Source organism: Vulpes lagopus, chromosome 3 (genome assembly GCF_018345385.1).
Source record: "Vulpes lagopus strain Blue_001 chromosome 3, ASM1834538v1, whole genome shotgun sequence".
Lineage (NCBI taxonomy): Eukaryota > Metazoa > Chordata > Mammalia > Carnivora > Canidae > Vulpes > Vulpes lagopus.
In genome coordinates, this window is record NC_054826.1 from 139973853 (window position 1) to 139993609 (window position 19757).

The 19757-nt window shown below is 34.5% G+C and overlaps 1 protein-coding gene across 4 annotated transcripts in view; it reads right to left on the reverse strand.

The window, feature by feature from the left end:
* SNX7 (sorting nexin 7) overlaps positions 1 to 19757 on the reverse strand; it is a 94338-nt gene that overhangs the window by 20051 nt on the left and 54530 nt on the right. For 3 of the 4 annotated variants that reach the window (XR_005986838.1, XM_041749112.1, XM_041749111.1), the window contains exon 8: positions 5235 to 5387. Coding sequence is in view for 3 of the 4 variants with exons in the window: in XM_041749112.1 (XP_041605046.1) it covers positions 5235 to 5387 (153 nt within the window). In the remaining variant the exon portion in view is untranslated. Of the gene's footprint in view, positions 1 to 133; positions 188 to 5234; positions 5388 to 19757 lie in introns of those variants that run through there. The other variant, XM_041749113.1, reaches the window with a different exon arrangement.

The following is a 19757-nucleotide window of genomic DNA, read 5'->3' on the forward strand; positions in this document are numbered from 1 at the left end:
CAGAGGACTTAGCACAAGATTTTGATGTTAACAGAATCTTAAATGATTTCACATGAGACAACTGACATTCTTAAAAATAAGATTGATATAATTTGAAATGAAATGACCTCTGACCTGGTTATTTCTTGAATTCTTATCCAGAAAGTTTTTACCGTCTAATGCTCATAATTACTTGTAATAGTATTATCTGTGAGAGCAAAAAAAATGTAATGTGTTATGTTAAGATGCATCATTATTGAGAAAAAGTAAGCAAATAAGAAATTTGGAGCTCAAAATAACATATCTACTATAATCATCATGATGCAAAATAAATAAGGAATCATGTTTTTATGCTGACACATTCAGAAAGGGTCATGTAGAAATCTTAAAATATTTTGATCTGAACAAAGCAAATGATTTTTCTATATTGGATTTAAATATGCCACTCTCTCTAGGAGAAAAGGTTACAGGCATTCTTTGTTTTTAATTTATATATTAGTGTACCTAGCTTTTGTTGTTGTTTTTAGTGTGCGTGTATGTTAATTTTATAACCACAAAAATAGGACTATTAAACAAGGACTTCCATACATTAATACTGTAAAGTAAACTGTGCAAAGGAACAAATTACATTACTTTAAGTATTACATTCACTTAAGTATTTTATTCACTTAACTATAAACTGCATTTTGGCAAAAATTAACATTATGTGATCTTTTCATTGATATTAAAAGTGAATTTTCTAAGAGTATATTCTTTCAGTTTGTAACACTGACCAAGGATCACTTAGCCTTTCAAATCTCTCCACCACCATCATCATCACCATCAGCATAAATAACACATAAACAGAAACTGTTCTCGTGTTTTAGCATTCCTTCACATTTTATAAGGAAGTAATTTTCTCTGGTTATTTGAGTAGCAATATACTTTGAAATTACTCAACCCATGTTCAATTTGATTTTTTTGTTGTAGTGTTTTGTTAATTCTTGTTTTTAAAAATAAGTGAAATTTCTTTTTTTTTTAAGATTTTTATTTATTTATTCATGAGAGATGAGAGACAGAAGGCAGAGACACAGGCAGAGAGAGAAGCAGGCTCCCTGCAGGGAGCCTGATGCAGGATTCGATCCCAGACCCCAGGATCATGCCCTGAGCCAAAGGCAGATGCTCAACCACTGAGCCACCTAGGTGCCCTGAAATTTATTTGTAATTATTCGTTATATAGGACAAAATGAAAATAATTTCATTTTATCCATATAGAGTTCACCTAGAGATATCTGTTTTTTATTTGGTGTCAACCATCTCCAAGTAAATTCACATATCTAAGTACTACATTTCAATATGACGATAGCTAGCTTCCGATAAAGACCCACGCCTCATACTTAAAATCTGATTTTCCTCTGTCACTTTGATATTTAACTTTTAAGTTATAAACAAGCTGTGACCATTTCATTTCATAAAACAAGTCCAAAGGCAAATGTTTATATCCCAATTCATCTATCATACTAGGAACAAACCCCTTTGGGGATTTGTATTTGCAAATGTTGATAAAAAAAAAAGTATTTCCATAAGAATGTGATTAAATTAAAAAAGAAAATGGAAAGATTCTGGAACATTTTACTTCTCTGTATATCTAAGATATTCTGAAGTTAACAGATAACAGCAGACTGTTACTGTTTCAGGCCACACAGTCTGTGTGCTAATTAGGAAGCCTTGATTATTTAAGGGCTCCAACTTCCTGATTATGCTTGGACTGATATGGCAAATCAGTTAAAAGTTATTCACTTGGGAAAAAAACAACAAATAATTGAAACTGTAGGGTTCTTTTGAATTTAAAGGAAACTAATGATTACTTCAAAGTTATACATCTAAGATGTATTACACTCAATACATTTTTTTTTTTTTTTACACTCAATACATTTTTATGAACACTTAGAAATGTAATTCATTTGGAGGAAAGAGTTAAAAAACATACTGACATAAACTGCCGTGAAGAACAAAACTGGCAATATGGCACAGTGATACTAATTTAACTGTTTCTTAAAAAACAGTATTGTATATAGACTGAATTCAGTCTATAAGAATGACAAAAATACGAATTTATGTGACAGGTATAGTCAAAACCCAAACACTTCAGTTATAACTCAGTGGACTGCTATGAACACTTTCCCTTAAAAAATAAAGTCCAAACTTAGAAAAAAAATTTCACAGATCCTATCATTTAAAGGAAAATACAGCCCATGCCTTTGTCATGTGATTTTTATACCCTAATATACTTCTGTTTTATAATCACAGTCACGTATAGTATATTGCATATTTCAATTTTTGAGGCATTTTCTTTTTTCTTTTTTTAAGTTTTATTTATTTATTCATGAGAGACACACAGAGAGAGGCAGAGACACAGGCAGAGGGAGCATCAGGCTCCATGCAGGAAGCCAGATGTGGGACTCAATCCCAGGACCCTGGGATCATGCCCTGAGCCAAAAGCAGATGTTGAACTACTGAGCCAGCCAGGTGCCCCTTAAGGTATGTTCTTATAAATTATTTTGCTGATTGTCATAACACTTCTGTAATATCAGAATGGACAGTTCTAATGTAAAGGAGAGAGGAAGTTATTTTTGTGGATTTAAATAGTTAAGTGTTAGTAAACCCTATGTTGGTCAATGTGCTTTATTCAATAAAATATTTTAAATCATTTCAAAATCTGAGACTTATGGGAAATTTCTTTGAGATATTTGAACTTAAGGTGGTTAACGCAGAATAAAAAAATTAAGGAGACGGGTGCCTGGGTTGGCTCAGTCGGTTAAGTGTCTGCCTTCGGCTCAGGTCATGATCCCAGGGGTCCTGGGATGGAGCCTCATGTCTAGCTCTCTGCTCAGTGGGGAGTCTGCTTCTTCCTCTCCCTCAACCCCTTCCCATCTCTTGTGCTCCCCCTCTTTTTGCTCTCTTAAATAAATAAAAATCTTCAAAAAAAAAAAAAAAGTTAAGGTGAGAGAGAGAATGATCTTTTCAATCACTTGCATTTCCAGGCCACTGCCACTAAATCCCTCTGTCAGTTCACATCTGTCTGGTGCTGCAACAGTTCCCTAACTATCAGGTCTCATCATATCCAGTTTTGTTGCATTCTGACCCATAAAAGCCCAAATGACCTTTCTAAAGGTAAGTCTAATAGATAATGTCATTTCCCTGCTGAAAACTCTTCAATGGTCTCTACTATTTCCCTTAGGATGAAAAATAAAAGACTTCTATGATAAAGCACTCTTTAGCCCAGTGGGGTTCAGGACACATGGCAGCAAATTATGGCACCTGGCCATATTGAATATTTTAAGCTGAAGGGGTTTGAGATTATGGCAGAGGCAGGAAGATCACTTCAACTTTACATAACCCTCATTTTCCATAACCTGATAAAACCCTCATATGGGAGTACCTGGGTGGCTTGGTGGCAGATGCCTTTGGCTCTGGTCATGATCTCCTGGGAGGGAGTCCTGAATCAGGTTCCCCATGGGGAGCCTGCTTCTCCCTCTGCCTATGTTTCAGCCTCTCACTGTGTGTCTCTCATGAATAAATAAAATCTTAAAAAAATAAAAATAAAAAAAACCCACTCATATGAAAGGTCCTTATATCCAGGGGAATGGAATGTCCTTATCAAAGGAAAGGAACAAGCAGGCCTTGTTAAGTTTCCCCAGTTTATTATACTGACCTCATACTTCTTAATCTACCATAATGCTCTATGACTGCCCACCCTTCATCAAACCTAGCATAAAATACTTGGGTCTGTTGCTTCTAGACACTATGTCCTTAGGAAAGCTGTAAGTTCTCGGGGAACTTACATTAAATCAATTTGTGTGCATTTCTCCTGTCAATTTATCTTTCTCATTTCAATTTTCAGACCTAGCCAGGGACCCTAAGAGAGTTCAGGAAAACTTTTTCCTCCCATACAAAAACCTCGTTTTTCAGTTCAATACTACCTCCAAAAAAGAACCTCAACTATTTGAACATGTTCTCTCACTTCTGGGATTTTCTGCATGTATTTTCTCTGACTGGAACTCTTTCCCACATCTTTATCCGCCTACCTTTATTCATCATTCAGGCCTCAGCTTAAACAACATCCTCTGCAGAACATTTCTCATTCCTTCCAGATTAGGTTAGATGCCTTTGTAATATCTTTCTATGCTAGAACGTATTATACTTTATTATAATCTTTTGTATTAATTGTCTGTTCTCCTTGGTGACTGTGACTGCATGAGAAAGGCACTGTATTTGTCTTTCATGCTGTGGTCCCTCCAGGGCCCAGCACAGCATCTGCTGGAAGTAAGGGCTTAAGAAACTCGTTAAATGAAAATATCATTATCAGTTAATCTTTGAAAATATACAATATTTTATAGTATTAAACTGACATGCACTACTAGACCACAAAGCATAGAATAATATTCTTAATGTACCGGTTCCATATAGTCATTAATTCAGCCAGAGATAAGGTTTAAGATACGTTTAAAATGTACCTCCTAGGAACAGTATGTTTAGGATATGGTAGATTTAAAAAAAAAGAAGTGGTAGTATAAAATTCATTTAAAATAATAACTACCTCAGGGAACTGTCAGTTGCAAAAAATAAAAAATAAAAAAACCATCATTTGAAAAGCAAAATGATGACTAGGTTCTATCTTGAACTTCAGAAAAAAAAAAAAAAGCTGAACTAAACTAAACTGAACTAAAAAAAAAAAGGAATAGCATGCTTTTTTGTTGAGGTTTTGAATGGCAAGGTAGAAATGGCAGGGACACAGGATCCAGAACCCGATTTGATTTTCTGCTCATTCAAACCTCTGGTCCTGTTCTCATGCTGGAAACCCTTTATAACATAAGAAAGGGGGAGGAGGAGGAAATAAGACAGGAGGATCAGTAGGAAGCATTACCAGGTGCTTTTGAAAAATTCAAATCCTTCCAAAACAAGAAACTGTAGGGAAAACAAACAAAACAAAATGGTGTCATATTTCTTTCTCACATCAAGGCTCAAATTAGGCACTTGGGGCATGCTGCGTAAGAAGGAAGACTTTCATCCTTCCTCCACATAAACACATTTGTTTCAGTGGGTGGGTTCAGCATTACTCTATTAACTGGCAACTCCACTGGCACTGAGCCACCAAGGAGGCTTTTGAATGTGACACTTGCTTCCTTAATAGACTCTTTCATCAAGGGACAGATAGAAAGTAAAAGAGAGGATAACTTTCATAACATGAAGCAATATCACATATCACTAATTACCTGTTCATAATAGTGGATATTCTCCTCAGCCATATCTGTAAATGCTGACTTGATATCATTTTGCATATTGTGTTTCCATCTTTCCCAATCTGCTTTCAGGGCATTATTAGCACATTCCACTTTATCTTCAAGTTTTCCAATCTCTTCTGTAAGCTGAATTAGATCACAAAGAGAGATGCATTGATCAATGTATTCTCGCCACTAAATGAATTCATCAAATCTAAGCCAAACATTATATCAAAACAGCTTAAGTATAATTCTTTGTTTGGAAAGTCACCGGCATTTACTCTTTGTACTAACCCGTTATAGTAGAAAGAAGACTGGATTCAGCCAGAGATGCTGAGTAGAGTTCTAAGGGCTGCCACGAATTAGCATCTGACCTTGGCTAAGTCCCTCAAACCTTGGGCTTGGGTTTCACTATTTATAAAACAGAGGAAATTGAACTACAAATTATCTCAAAATTCTTTTGCATTAACCCTCACTACCACTATTGTTTATGGTGATAATATTTATGTTAAGCGGTATGGTTTAATTCAACAGCTTCCTCTTGCTGGTCCTCATTTTTCAGTTGTTTTTAGTAGAAGGATCAATTTAACTGACAATGTTGTAACATCCATTCAGATTATGCAGTCCAACCTGGAGGCTCAGGGGATTAACCTGCCAAATTTAACTGAGCTGGCAACAGAGGCAGGTTGATATCTCAAGACACCTGACACCTAGTCCATGAGCCATCAGACAGGCTTAGTGTGATAGTTACACCTCTTCCCACCCCACCCACCAACCTTTGAGCATGTATTCCATTAATTCATTGTTTTATATTTGGTGTATTTACATATTAACACATATAGTTAGACATACATTATTTATATACACTATTTATTCATATATTCAGAACATGTTTATTAAGTGCCTTCTTTGTAAGGCATTCTTCTAGGGCTTGGAGATTCAGTAGTGAAGACAATGGACAAAAATCCCTGCTTGTACCAGACCTTATACTCAACCGGGGAAAGACAAACCACAAGCAAGATAAATGAAATAGGAACAATCAATTGAAAATTAATGCTAGAAAGAAGAATGAAGCAGAAAGGCAGATAGGGAATGTAGGATGATGCAGTTTCACGTAAGATGACAGGGGAAAGCCTAAATGAGAAGGTGTCATTTGATTAAATACTAGAGGCAACGTGAAAATGAACCATGTGGCGCTTAGAAGAAAAATCATTCCTAGCAAAGGAAACAACATGGGGAACAGACAGACTGGAAGTGGAAGCATGCCTAGATGTCGAAGAAGAACGCGGAGGCTAGCATGGCTGTAGCATGAATTAGAGTGAACAAAAAGGGGGAAATTCTAGGAGGTGATATCACAGAAGGAACAGGTGACTAGCTCTCATTGAGCTGTTCAGTTCGTGGTAAAGTGCTTGGATTTTATTGGGTAAGATCTAAGGCCAGGAAACTTCAAGCAGAAATGACACCAGCTCTCTCGTGTTTTCAAAGGGGTATCATACACTACCAATGTGGTGCAACTGGAAATATTGGAAAGAGGCTATTATTTAAGATCCCCATTTCAGAGGCATTAAAATGTGAGAATGTCTTAGAATCAAAATACATTATTTTGCTTTGAATGCTTATATGAATTATTACTCTCATTATTCTTATTTTCATCATCATTATTATTTTCGCTACGGAATTCCACTTTTCTGTCCTTATTTCATCGCAGCTATATTTGTCTTTATTTTCTAAGAATAAACATTTGGTATTATATATATAACCCATTACCAATGGGAGATGTATTTCAATAGCAGGTTGACTTTCATGTTTTTTGGGGGGAGGAAGGGGATTTTTTTTTTACCTGTTTTGTTTGTAAACTATCTCAGTGAGGCCATTTATTACTTTATGAGTATGTGTACTCTTTGGGGTGATTATTTTGTTAAATCTTAGAGAATCTGGGCAGCCCAGGTGGCTCAGCGGTTTAGCACCGCCTTCGGCCCAGGGCGTGATCCTGGAGACCCGGGATCGAGTCCCACATCGGGTTCCCTGCATGGAGCCTTCTCCCTCTGCCTGTGTCTCTGCCAGTCTCTCTCTCTCTCTCTCTCTCTCTCTCTCTCTCTCTCTCTCATGAATAAATAAAATCTTTTAAAAAAATAGATAAAAAATCTTAGAGAATCTGTCTAATGAGTTGTTAATGGGACGTTCACGGGATATCTGATGGTGGGCTGTGGATGCTACGGGATAAGCTGAGAGTAAAACTGCTGAAGGCCAAATGTTCCAAAGAGAATCTGGGTCTGCTGGAAGAAAGCTCACTCTTCTAGGTTGTTGGACAAAACTGTGCCATTTTCATAGCCAGATGGAAACTATTAACAAAAAGTATCTCTTATGTAGGATCAGGAAGGTACCTACACAAACTGTAAGTGCATTATTATTCTCCCCCGCTTAGCTTCTGCAGTCTAAAATTGCTATGCACTGGAGTGGGATTCTTGGCAGACTCCTCTACTAAAATTGGCTTTAGGAAACAGAGTATCTAAGTCATATATTTTATCTTTCTACCCTTCCTGAGAGTTTTAACATGATATCCCTGTCATAAGGGGTTTATAAGAGTTTTCCCTTTATCAGTCTGCAATACCCCCTCATAAAAGCCCTTGGAAGTGGTGGTCTGGCTGGATCGTGCTTCTGCTCTGGCTGAGAGCTACTAGAGAAGTCCTGTCCTGTTCTCTGATCTCACTCCTGCCTACAGAAAGGAGGTTTGTAGCCTTCTCAGCACAGCATTGGGATTAAGAAGACTGATGACTGGTTAGACTGAGTTGTTTAAGCCACACTTCTGTCTTTATAAACTATGTGGCATTGGGTAAGACTAGCTGTTGAAGCCCTAGTTTCTTCAACAGTAAAATGGATATAAAAATGACAATACCTATCACACAGGGATTTTAAATGCATGAAATAACTATTGACTTTCACAGTATCTGACAATTTGCCTACTAGATGTTATGTATTACCATCACCTACCACCACCACCACCACCATCACTATGCCTACCACCATCACCACCACCATCATCATCATGAGTTGGTGAAACTGAAGTTGATTCCTTCTCTTCTTCCAGTATTTTGATCTCTGGAAGTACTTCATTCCTCTGCCAGGGTCTCAGTCTTAAGTCAATTTCTAGTGCTATTTCTTAATCTGTTCTCACCAGAGTGGAAGATGATGCATATGCTTTAAATATATATGATCAATTCTTGTCATTTTTTTGTAGCTAGAGATGAGTAATTTTCCTTTATTTGATGATTTCATCATTATTTTAATGGGAAAGGAGTAAAGAGACATTAGGTATTTCCCCACACGGACTCATCTTCCCATAATTTCAATTCTAGGAAACTCTTAATTTATAATAAGCACAAAATGCCTAATTCAAATGAAGAATGAGCTGGACTCTATCTTTCCTAATAATTTACAAAAGCATTGTATGTCCTTTCCCTTAGTTATCTTCAATTTTATCAAGTTCTTTGGTATAAGGTACATTTGCATGGTGCCATCCAAGCTTAGAACATAAACACTTAAAAAAGTTAACCAAAGTGGGAATGTAAGATGTGTTAGAACCTGGCAGGCCAAAGAAGTCTTTCTAGCACTCTGTTGCCCCTGTTGCCACACAGCAGGTTTCAATAACTCTAAAACTAGAAAATTCAATTCATAAAATAGCACAGAAAAGACTGAATTAAAAAGGATTAAAACTTGAATAATTGTTTTCACAAATCCTGGAAACGACTTGGCCCTCCGTTAGTGGAAAAACAGAAGAAGCAAGCAACCCTTTTTGCCAGGAAAATGTTGTAATACCAGAATAAGTAATATGAGATTGTAAGATAGTAAAAAAAAAAGTGGGGGGAGATTTATATTTAACAGCAAGGCTAATGGGTAATTTCTAGCTTCAGTTATACTCAGCTAGAAATTAGCCACACAATTAAATGAAAACCATTAATACTAAGAGCTCAGGCAAACAAAACAGTCTTTTTCCAATACTGACTCCCTACTATAGTACCAGTAACAGCAAAGAGAATAATAACCATTTATTGGATTTCTGCCGTGGGCCATTGCATTAAGCTATATACTTTACATATATTATTTCATTTAATCTGAATAATGTTACAAATTTGGTGTTATTATCTTCCTTTTACAAGTTAGGAAACTGGGAGAAAAAATGAAAGAGATCACACAGTGGCATAATAGAGATTCAAACCAAGGTCTTGCCTAAGTCAAAGCCCATGTTTTTTTTCCACACTGACTAAACAGCACCAAGCTACAAGGTTGAACTGATTCAGCTTTAACTCAAGGAGTTTGTAATCTTTTAGGATACACGTTTGCAAAAATGAAATAAAAACCAAAGACTATATATAAGCTATGAAGTAGAATGTGATATAAACCACAATGGAGGAAAAAATTAAAGAGATATAGGAAGACACAGGATGGAGGATTAATTCTAATTAGATCAGGGGATATTTTAACTGTCAATTCAGTAGGCAGGGACTGGGGAAGAAACACCTGGATGAAGGTAAGGCATAAACAATACCACAGAGATGGCATGTGACAGACTACGACAAGAGACTGGATAAGAGGTAGGAGTGGAGTTTAGAAGTGGACAAGTGGAGACAAGAGATGCTGCCGGATAGGCTGATTGAAGATTCATTTATACCTGCTTGAGGGTATAAATGATATTGAGCACAAAATGGATTCTGCAGGAAATGGTAAATCCCTAAAAGTTTCTGACCAAGATAGAACTGTATTTCCTAAATCAGAGATATACAGGGATGATTAAAGAGAAAAGAAAGAGAGAGGAAAAAAGGAAACCCCTCCCTCCTGCTTGTGATCTCTCTCTCTCTCTCTCATGCTCTCTCTCTCTCTCTCTCTCTCATGCTCTATCTCTCAAATAAATAAAAATTTTAAAAACCCAACAAAATACCAATGACATTTTTCAAAGAACTGGAACAAATAATCCTAAAATGTGTACGGGAACACAAAAGTTTTCAAATAGTCAAAACAATCTTGAAGGAAAACAATCAAACAAAAACAAAAAACAAACAAGCAAAAACAGAGCTGAAGGTGTCAAGCCTCCGGTTTTCAAAACTATACTACAAAGCTATAACAACTAAATCACTATGGTACTGGCACAAAAAGAGACACAGATCAATGGAAATAAACCTACATATTCAATGGCCAATTAATATACAACAAAGGAGGCAAGAATATACAATGGGGAAAAGACAGTCTCTTCTATAAATGACATTGAAGAAACTAGACAGCCACATGCAAAAGAATGACACTGGACCGGTATCTTACACCACATACAAATAGCAATTCAAAATAGGTTAAAGACTTGAATGTAAAATTAAAACTAGCCAACTCCTAGAATAAAGTAATAGGCAGTAAACTCCTTACCACTGGTCTTAGAAATATTTTTTTGGACAAGCTTCCTCAGGCAAAAGCAGGACTACATCATACTAAAAGCTTTTGCACAGTGAAGGAAACTATCAACAGAACAAAAAAGACAACCTACTGAAAGGGAGAATATATCTGCAAATCATATACCTAATAAGGGATTTTTAGCTGGATATTTTAATGATGCTTAAATTGCCTTAGAATTCTTCTAGACCAAAAAATAGTGATGTGGTTCAATTTGAAAACTAAAAAATTTGTTCCAGTAAAATGAATGCTTAATCCTACTCACTGAAATACAAAAATATATAAATATATAAATCTGGTTCTATTTTGGGGCCATATTCTCTTTTGATTCAATCAATTATTTTGTAGCACTATGCTTTCAAGGTTCTCAGAAAACTGTAGAACATTTTACTGGTTTGAAGTAAGTAATTCAAATGTCGTTTGCAATGAATATCCTCATTTCTGGAACATTTCTGTATGTCCAGTGCTCTGCTGCATATGGGGAGCAAGACATGTACCTGTTACAAGGGAGAGTAACCTGCCTCAGTGACAAGATGCTTTTGTGTCTAGATTGATACATGTACTGTCCACTGAGGCAGCTCCACTCTATTTTATCCTTCTTGGTTGCCTAAAGGTATTAATACATTTGGTTTGGTCTCCTCTTTTATTTTCCTGAATTTTAAAAATTTCATAATCACGTACATGTATAATAAGCTTCTCAAGTTTCCTCATCTGTAATATAAGGAGATATAAAGTCCCTACTTAATAGGATTCTTTAGAATAACATGTTGGTAAAGAACTGGGACTTAAGCATTTAGCACACAAGTGGCTAAGCATTTAGAGTGGCATTCTGAAGTGACCATGAAAGGATTAGTGTCTCAGAAATTTCCTGAATGAATCTGCCCACTCACTCAATTTGTAATACGTATTAGAGAATACGTATTGAAGATCTACATAAAACAAAAAATGCAAATAGACCTTTTGCTCCCATAACTCTGAAGGCATTTTAGAGCATACTTTCTAGTAACTAAAAATACCTGTTCAGCAACTTAAGAAGATCCACCATATTCCCAAACGTTTTCTTAGGCCTTTAGTTTTTCTTATTTATCAGAAATTAGTTATTAGTTTTTAGAAAATATATTAGTTCCTTCAACAGCTACTTGTTAAACCCAACTATGAGCTGAGTACCATGCTAGGGCTGGTGCCTCTGTGAAATATTTTCCTTCTTCTCTCACTCATTTTTTGGCATACTGATTTCATAGAAACAGATCGTTACCTGTCAGAAAAGTCTCCCGATTCTAATACAACTTCATGATGAGACCAATATGGAATGCCTTAACCTATGTTTCTCAAATTGGGATTCCTATGTCCACATTAACTCAGGGATTGCCTAGAGAATTCCTAAGGTCACAAATAAGCATGGCATAATCTTTTATGATATTTTCTGTGGATAGATATTTTATAGAAGGCATATACAAACATTTTTAAATGAACACAAATACAAATATACTATGGGGTAATGATACTCAAATGAGACTTTAAAATAGAAGAGCTTAAAAAATGCTGAGCTTACATGGAGTGGGTCTCTCTCAGATGACTGGAGTATCTGTTCCAACTTTTCCATATAGAAGAAAGTAAACTCTTTTGGTAAAAATGTTTGAATTACATACTATTATTGAAACATGTGTTAGAAGCAAATCTGCTTGACTGCTGAACTATATATTTAATAAATAATTAATATACTTCAGCATGATAATTCTAGGGGAGTTAATTGCCATGATTACCAACAATTTTGTCAAAGTATCATTTATAAAAATTACAGATTGAGAAAGCAGCTTCCACACAGTCTATCTCTACAGGAGTAGCTGCCAGGATGATGGAAGAAAACACCAGTCAAACTTTTTTCAATCACTGTGACCTATCACTGATAAAGAGCGGTCTAGAGGGGATTTCACTTACCTCTCTAAGAATTACCCTAGCTAACTATTCGATCACCCATCTTTCATCACTTATCCCTTACATTACAATCTAGAACTAGTGACAAGTAAACATGCCTTTTCCTCACCCTATCAGTGTCTCCATTTGCAAGTACAGTAGTAAGAACATACAGACAGTACAATTAAAACTGGAGAGTCTCTCCAGTATCATGACTTAGCCCCTAACATCAAAATAGCTTATGAGAGTCCACCCAAAAGCATTATTGGAAGAATTTTTTTCTTCATTAACAAATACTGGCAATCTCACAAAACTTAGCTCAATGTGGAATCATTTATGAGGTTAGTAACATCTTGATATAAAAACTGATATTCCTGGCATAAGCAATAGTAATTACAAGTCATTTTTTTTTCTTTTCCCAGTTTTATAGAGATAGAATTGACAAAATTGCATACATTTGAAGTGTACATATAATGATGAATCATTCTTATTTGGAAATATAGATACAAAAATCCTAAAACACGAGCAATGGGACGCCTGGGTGGCTCAGCGGTTAAGCAAACGCGTTCTGCCCAAGCCATGATCCGGATGGAGTCCCACATCAGGCTCCTTACAGGGAGCCTGCTTCTCCCTCTGCCTGTATCTCTGCCTCTCCCTCTGTCTCTCATGAATAAATAAATAAAATCTTTAAAAAAGAAAAAACAATGCTGAGCAAGCCAAATCTACTAATAGTCAGATTGAATTTACCCAGGGATCCAATGACGGTTAAAATGAGAAAATCTCTAAGTGTAAATCACCACATTAAGTGTAAAATGGAGAAAAATCATACAATTATACGAGTAGATGCAGACAACTACTTAATAAAATTCACCAATGAGGGATCCCTGGGTGGCGCAGCGGTTTGGCGCCTGCCTTTGGCCCAGGGCGTGATCCTGGAGACCCGGGATCGAATCCCACATCAGGCTCCCGGTGTATGGAGCCTGCTTCTCCCTCCGCCTGTGTCTCTGCCTCTCTCTCTCTCTCTGTGACTATCATAAATAAATAAAAAATTTAAAAAAATAAAAAAATAAAAAAAAAATAAAATTCACCAATGAACCAACTACCTATCACAGAGAATAAGAACTATCTGAACCTGATTAAAGATGGGGGAGGGGACTTCAGCCAAGATCACTACTAATGAAAAAAATCTTGAGAGCATTTATGTTAGCATCAGGAATAATACAAGAATGTCCCATCATTAATAACATTATAACATATTTTTAGCCAGCTCAGTAAGAAATGAAAATACATATTTATAAAATATAACAGCTGAATAAATACCAAATATCAAGTAAATAACAAAATTATCAATATGTAGCCACGATAGTATTTTCTACATAATAAATCCCAAAGGGCCTACAAATTATTAAAATTAAAACTAATTTAGAAGATTGCTGTATAGAAGATAAATATGTTCAAATGAATTACATTTCTACACTCAAGCTGAAAACAAAGTTGTAAAATAAATTTTTTTAGATTTATAATTTAAGATAAATACAAGTAGAAAAAGATAAATAAAGTAAAAAAATAAGGTTTTTAGGAACATATTTATCACAAAAAGTAGAACTTTTTGGAAAAGGCATTTTTGAACTTTACTGAGAAATATCCAAGAAGACTTAAATAAATGGTGATCTGAAAAATCATTCTATTTTATATCTTCTAGCTAGTTCTCTTTCCTCTAATTTCAGCTTAAATATGTTTCTCATATAATCCTTTTCAGAAAAGCATTTATGTACAAAGTAGCTTCTTATGTTGTTGTCTATTTCAGTCTGTTGTTCATTTCCTAAACACTGATTAGAAATAGCTATTATTTTTATTTGCCTATGTTGAAATGTAAGCTGTTCCAAGAGGGTCATGTGTCTATCTTTTGACCACTGTACATCCCTAGTGCTCACACTATGTGGGAATTTGATAATTATTTGTAGAATTGATGAATGAATTTAGGAAAGTGAAATATTAGCAATGAACCATGGCTTATTTCCCTACTGCCTTTCCAATGATTATTTCTTTACACTTTGAAATACCACACAAAATTAAAATGTCCCCGGATCTAACCCTAAAGTCATATTATCACTAAAATTTTGAACAAAACAATTTGAGAATAACAGCTATTCTTTCTTAAAAATATCTTCATTGTTTTCTTTTTAAAATGGCTTCTCTATCATTTCCTTTTATGGGAAAAAAGTCAACCATTCAATCTATTTATTCAAATGCTAAAAATTTCTCTTCATCATCAGAAAAGCTGGGAAATTATCATTTCGAAAAGTTCTTGAAAATAATATACCTAAATAAAAAGATTTAGATTGCCACTCCATCAGAAGACAATAGAAAATTCAAAAATCCAATTCTAATCTGACAGCTACGTCTTCTTAACAAGTATTAATTAAATTGCAGGGGAGAGATAAGAGGGCTCTTAACAATAAAATTATATTATTTTCTGATTCGTGAGAGAGGTAAGATGTGTCTGGAGAAATCAGATGCTTGATTATACAATGTTGCTCAGGCATACATATGATTACTAAGTAGTATCTTTGTGATATACTTTACAATACATACATTTCTTAAACACTAGAAAACTTTCTCCCTGAAACCCACCGGTAATTTTGTTATCCAAATGTAATATGTTCAGGAAAACACAATGCATTTTCTAAAATGACAATTTGAGTCATAAACACCCACAAATGTAGTTGACACATCACCTTTCAAGTCAGCATCTCTAGCACCACTAACATCCCTCAAGTAAAGAATATGATTTCTTATAACATTGGAGGCAACAAAGCCAATTATTTAAATGATCCTATTTTTAAAAATATAGTGATCTCCTTTGAATCTTCTGCACAACAGAGATCTAGTAAATACATACTGGACTCAAGAGCATTCATTGCTTTCTAGGTGTTTCCATGAGTCTTGTTCAAACAAACCTTTTTAAAAAGGAATGAGGGCAGCCCCAGTGGCTCAGCGGTTTAGCACCGCCTTCAGCCAGGGCCTGATCCTGGAGACCAAGGATCGAGTCCCACGTCGAGCTCCCTGTGTGGAGCCTGCCTCTGCCTGTGTCTCTGCTTCTCTCTCTCTCTCTCTCTCTCTCTCTCTCTCTCTCTCTCCCCCCTGTGTCTCTGCCTCTCTCTCATGAATAAATAAAATTTAAAAAAAATAAAATAAAATAAAATAAAATAAAATAAAATAAAATAAATAAAATAAAATAAAATAAAAAAGGAATGATGTGTCTCCTTAAAAAGAAAGTCAAGGTCTTTGACTCTTTAGACGCAATAATTTCCTGTGTTTGTTTCTGAAAAGCATATTCTAAATTTAGAAAAACAATATGCTATATTATATTATATTAATATTATGCTATTTTATATTATATATTTATATTTATATGTTATTTATTTTTATTATATAATATATTATAAATAATATATTATTTATATAGTTATATATTTTATATATTATATATTTTATATATTTATAGCAATATGCTATATATATTACATATTTTAACTAATCTCATATTGCTTTTCTAATATGCTATATTACCATTAGGTTTTACTGAGGTTAAAAGTTATTTCAAAGCAAAATCTAAACTTCTGTCTTTCACAGACTTTTAGAGGCTCTAAAATTTTCTGTCCAGTAATGCTTTCTATTCACTGTTTAACCAAACAATATCTCACATATTATCCCATTTAATTCTCACTTGTAAGACAAACATTATTTTTCCCATTTTACTAACAAGAAAAAAGTAAAGTTTTTGAAGTTTCAGTGACTTTTTCTATAATTTCTTCCTGGAACCTGAATTCTCTAATTTGTAATCCAACCCTCAACAACATTACTAAACTCCAAAATGGGCCAGTGAACTTCATTCAGAGCATGAAAAAACAGTTCACAGGCTACATATAGGAACTTCCATTTGTATGTAACTCTTTTTTTTTTTTTATTGACATTATAGTTTCAAGTGTACAACATAATGATTCAGTATTGTACATACAGGGAAAGTGATCACCACAATAAGTCTGGTTAACATCCATCACCACTCAGTTACACATTTTTTTCTTGTGAGGAGAACTTTTAAGATCTACTCCCTTAGCAATTTTCAAATTTATAATACAGTATGATTAACTATAGTTACTATGCTAAACATTACATTCCCATGACTTAGTTATTTTATGACTGGAAGTTTGTACCTTTTGACAACCTTATATTTAACTCTCATTCAATGTTTTTAACGTATTTGCACAGTTTATAATACAGATAAAATATATGAATTTAGTAGAATAAATTGATAATTTATGAATTTAAAATGTATATATAGTAGGTGATATGCTCAGAAATATTATATTTAAGTGATGAAGCATGTGGTCAAAGAGTCTAGTGACTACATGTTATCTTTGCTGAAATACAGTGTACGTTACACTTTTATTCAAGTGAATTCTCTTGACGTTACTTTCAGACATTCATCTCTTTTCCATCCGAATTCCTACCAAACCTAAAACCTTAATTAGATATGACCCTTTGGGACGCCTGGGTGGCTCAGTGGTTGAGTCCCTGCCTTCGGCCCAGGGCATGATTCTAGAATCCCAGGGTCAACTCCCGCGTCAGGCTCCCTGCATGGAGCCTGCTTCTCTCTCTGCCTGTGTCTCTGCCCCTCTCTCTCCCTCTCTGTGTCTCTCATGAATAAATAAATAAAATCTTAAAAAAAAAAAAAAGATGATATGAGATATGACCCTTCCTCTTTGACCCAATCAACCAAACTACCATACATTAAAAAGCAGCTCTTGCAACATATTCTAAAACAGAGCTAGCCAACAGAACTTTCTGTGATGACAGAAATGTTTTATTTTGGAGTGTTCAGAATAGTAGCAATAGCCATACGTGACTACTGAAATATAGTTAGTTCGCCCAAGGAACTGAATTTTAAACTGTATTTAATTTTAACTAATCCAAATGTAAATGTGAACAGCCACATGTGACTACTGGGTACTATCTTGTACAGCATAGCTCTGGAGAGCTATGATTAATATAACTGGAGTAGCATATATGCTCAAGTATATGAGTTACAAGGTTCTCTACCACAAAGTTATCCTTTAATAAAGCTCTTACTTGTTTTCCTAAAAAGCCTCTCATATTATTGAATATTTTCTGAATTACTTCATTCTAAAAAAACATGATAGTAACCTTAGAAGAAATATTAGCACGCAATAAACTCAGTTAATGGTACTTTTGGATATGTATATATCCACTAATAGTCCACTAGTGCAATTAGGGGGTTGTTGTTGTTGTTGTTGTTGTTTTGAAGATGATAATGCAATAATTATTTTTAGGAAATAACTCATAATTTAAGTGTTTGATTGTCATTACAAATAAGTATTTTAAAGTCTACTTTTAAAAACACTGCAAATAGACAAACAAAAAGAGCAACAAGTCAAGACAGCCTAGTTCTATCATACATAAAATATATTCTAAAACCTCCATTATTGAAATAGTATGGTTGTGATGTTTAACAGGTAGATCAAAGGAACATACAAAAAGTTTTAAAATAGGTGCATATGAGAACAAAAATTTTCGAATGTCTGAAAGTATATTTCACAGGTAGCATCACAATTACTGGCACGATTATTCAAAAACATGATTATTTATAGACAGTTTGGACACAACTGGATAGTTATCTAGAAAAGAATATAGTTGAATCTGCACCTCACATTCATAACTAGAATCAATTCCAATGGCTCAAAGATTCAAATATAAAAAAAAAAACACAAAAGTTAACAGAAGAAATATGAGACAATTCTTTTATTATCCTGAAGTGAGGGAGGACTTTGTCACATGTACTTAAAACTAAAATCCTTTAGAAAAAGATAAATCTAACTTTATAAAAACTAAGCATATTTGTATAACAAAAATCACTATAAAGAAAATCACAATACAAATGACCCCCCCAAAAAAAACCTAATAAGATTCCCTAATAAGAATCCTGTAAAAAGCAGGGAAAGACCAAGAATAGAAAAAATCCAAGGATCAAAAAATCAGCAATCACAAAAAATGAAATAAAATTTTACATAAATTAAATAAGATTTAATAAACTTAATACTATTAAACATATAAAAATGCCTAATCCCACTCATCATAATAGAAATACAAATTAAAACTACTATTCTTCACATATCAGATGGGAGCATTCTAGTTTAACATTGAAAAGCCTAGGGTGGAGGGTACAGGAGTAAACAAGCAGTCAAAAACATCCTGGTGAGAATGTAAATACATCTCCCAGTGGAAAACAATTTGGTGGTAACAATAATAACAACATCAATAACAACAGCTAATTCTTTTAACCCTTCCTTTGTACCAGGCACTATTCCAAGCACCTTATATGTGTTAACACATTTGGCCCTCTGAGCTAGGTACTCTTACTTCTACTCTACAAATTAATAAATCAAGAACAAAAAGTTAACTAAGTTGTCCAAGATTCCACATTTAGTAATGAAATATCAAAACTGAATAACCTCTGATTCAGCAATGTAACCTCCAGGTATTTATTCTATGGATCTACTGGTACATAATATTTATATTAAGTTATTCATAGAAACATTGTTTATAGCAGCAAGAGATCAGAAGTAAATAGGCACCAGTAGGAGTCAAATTAAATCAATTCTGATACATGCATACAATGAAATACCATGTAGCTGTATAAGGCCAGTCACTGTAATGCTGACCAGGATATTATATTAATAAGGCAAAGTGCTGAAAACTTTATAGCATATTACTACATTCATTAAGAAAAGGGAAATCAGGATGTATATTTGTATTTGTAGTACATCCATGAAGAAACATGGAAGGCCAGAAAAGTGACTGACCAACAGGATGGACTTGTAATGTGGGTGGCAGGAGTTGGAGGACATAGTCTATGGGGATGGGACGATGACTTTTCATTAAATGTGAGTTTTAAAATTCATAAATTTTGAATCATGCGAAGGTATTACCTATTCAAATAAATCATTTTAGTTTTTTTTTTTAAAACAACATGCTAAATTCTTACTTTAGAATTCAAAAACATACATGTTTTGGAAGAAATGAAACACTGAAGTTCCTTATGTTCATAAATGCATACTGATGGTTGGAGATAATATCTGTAGGGAC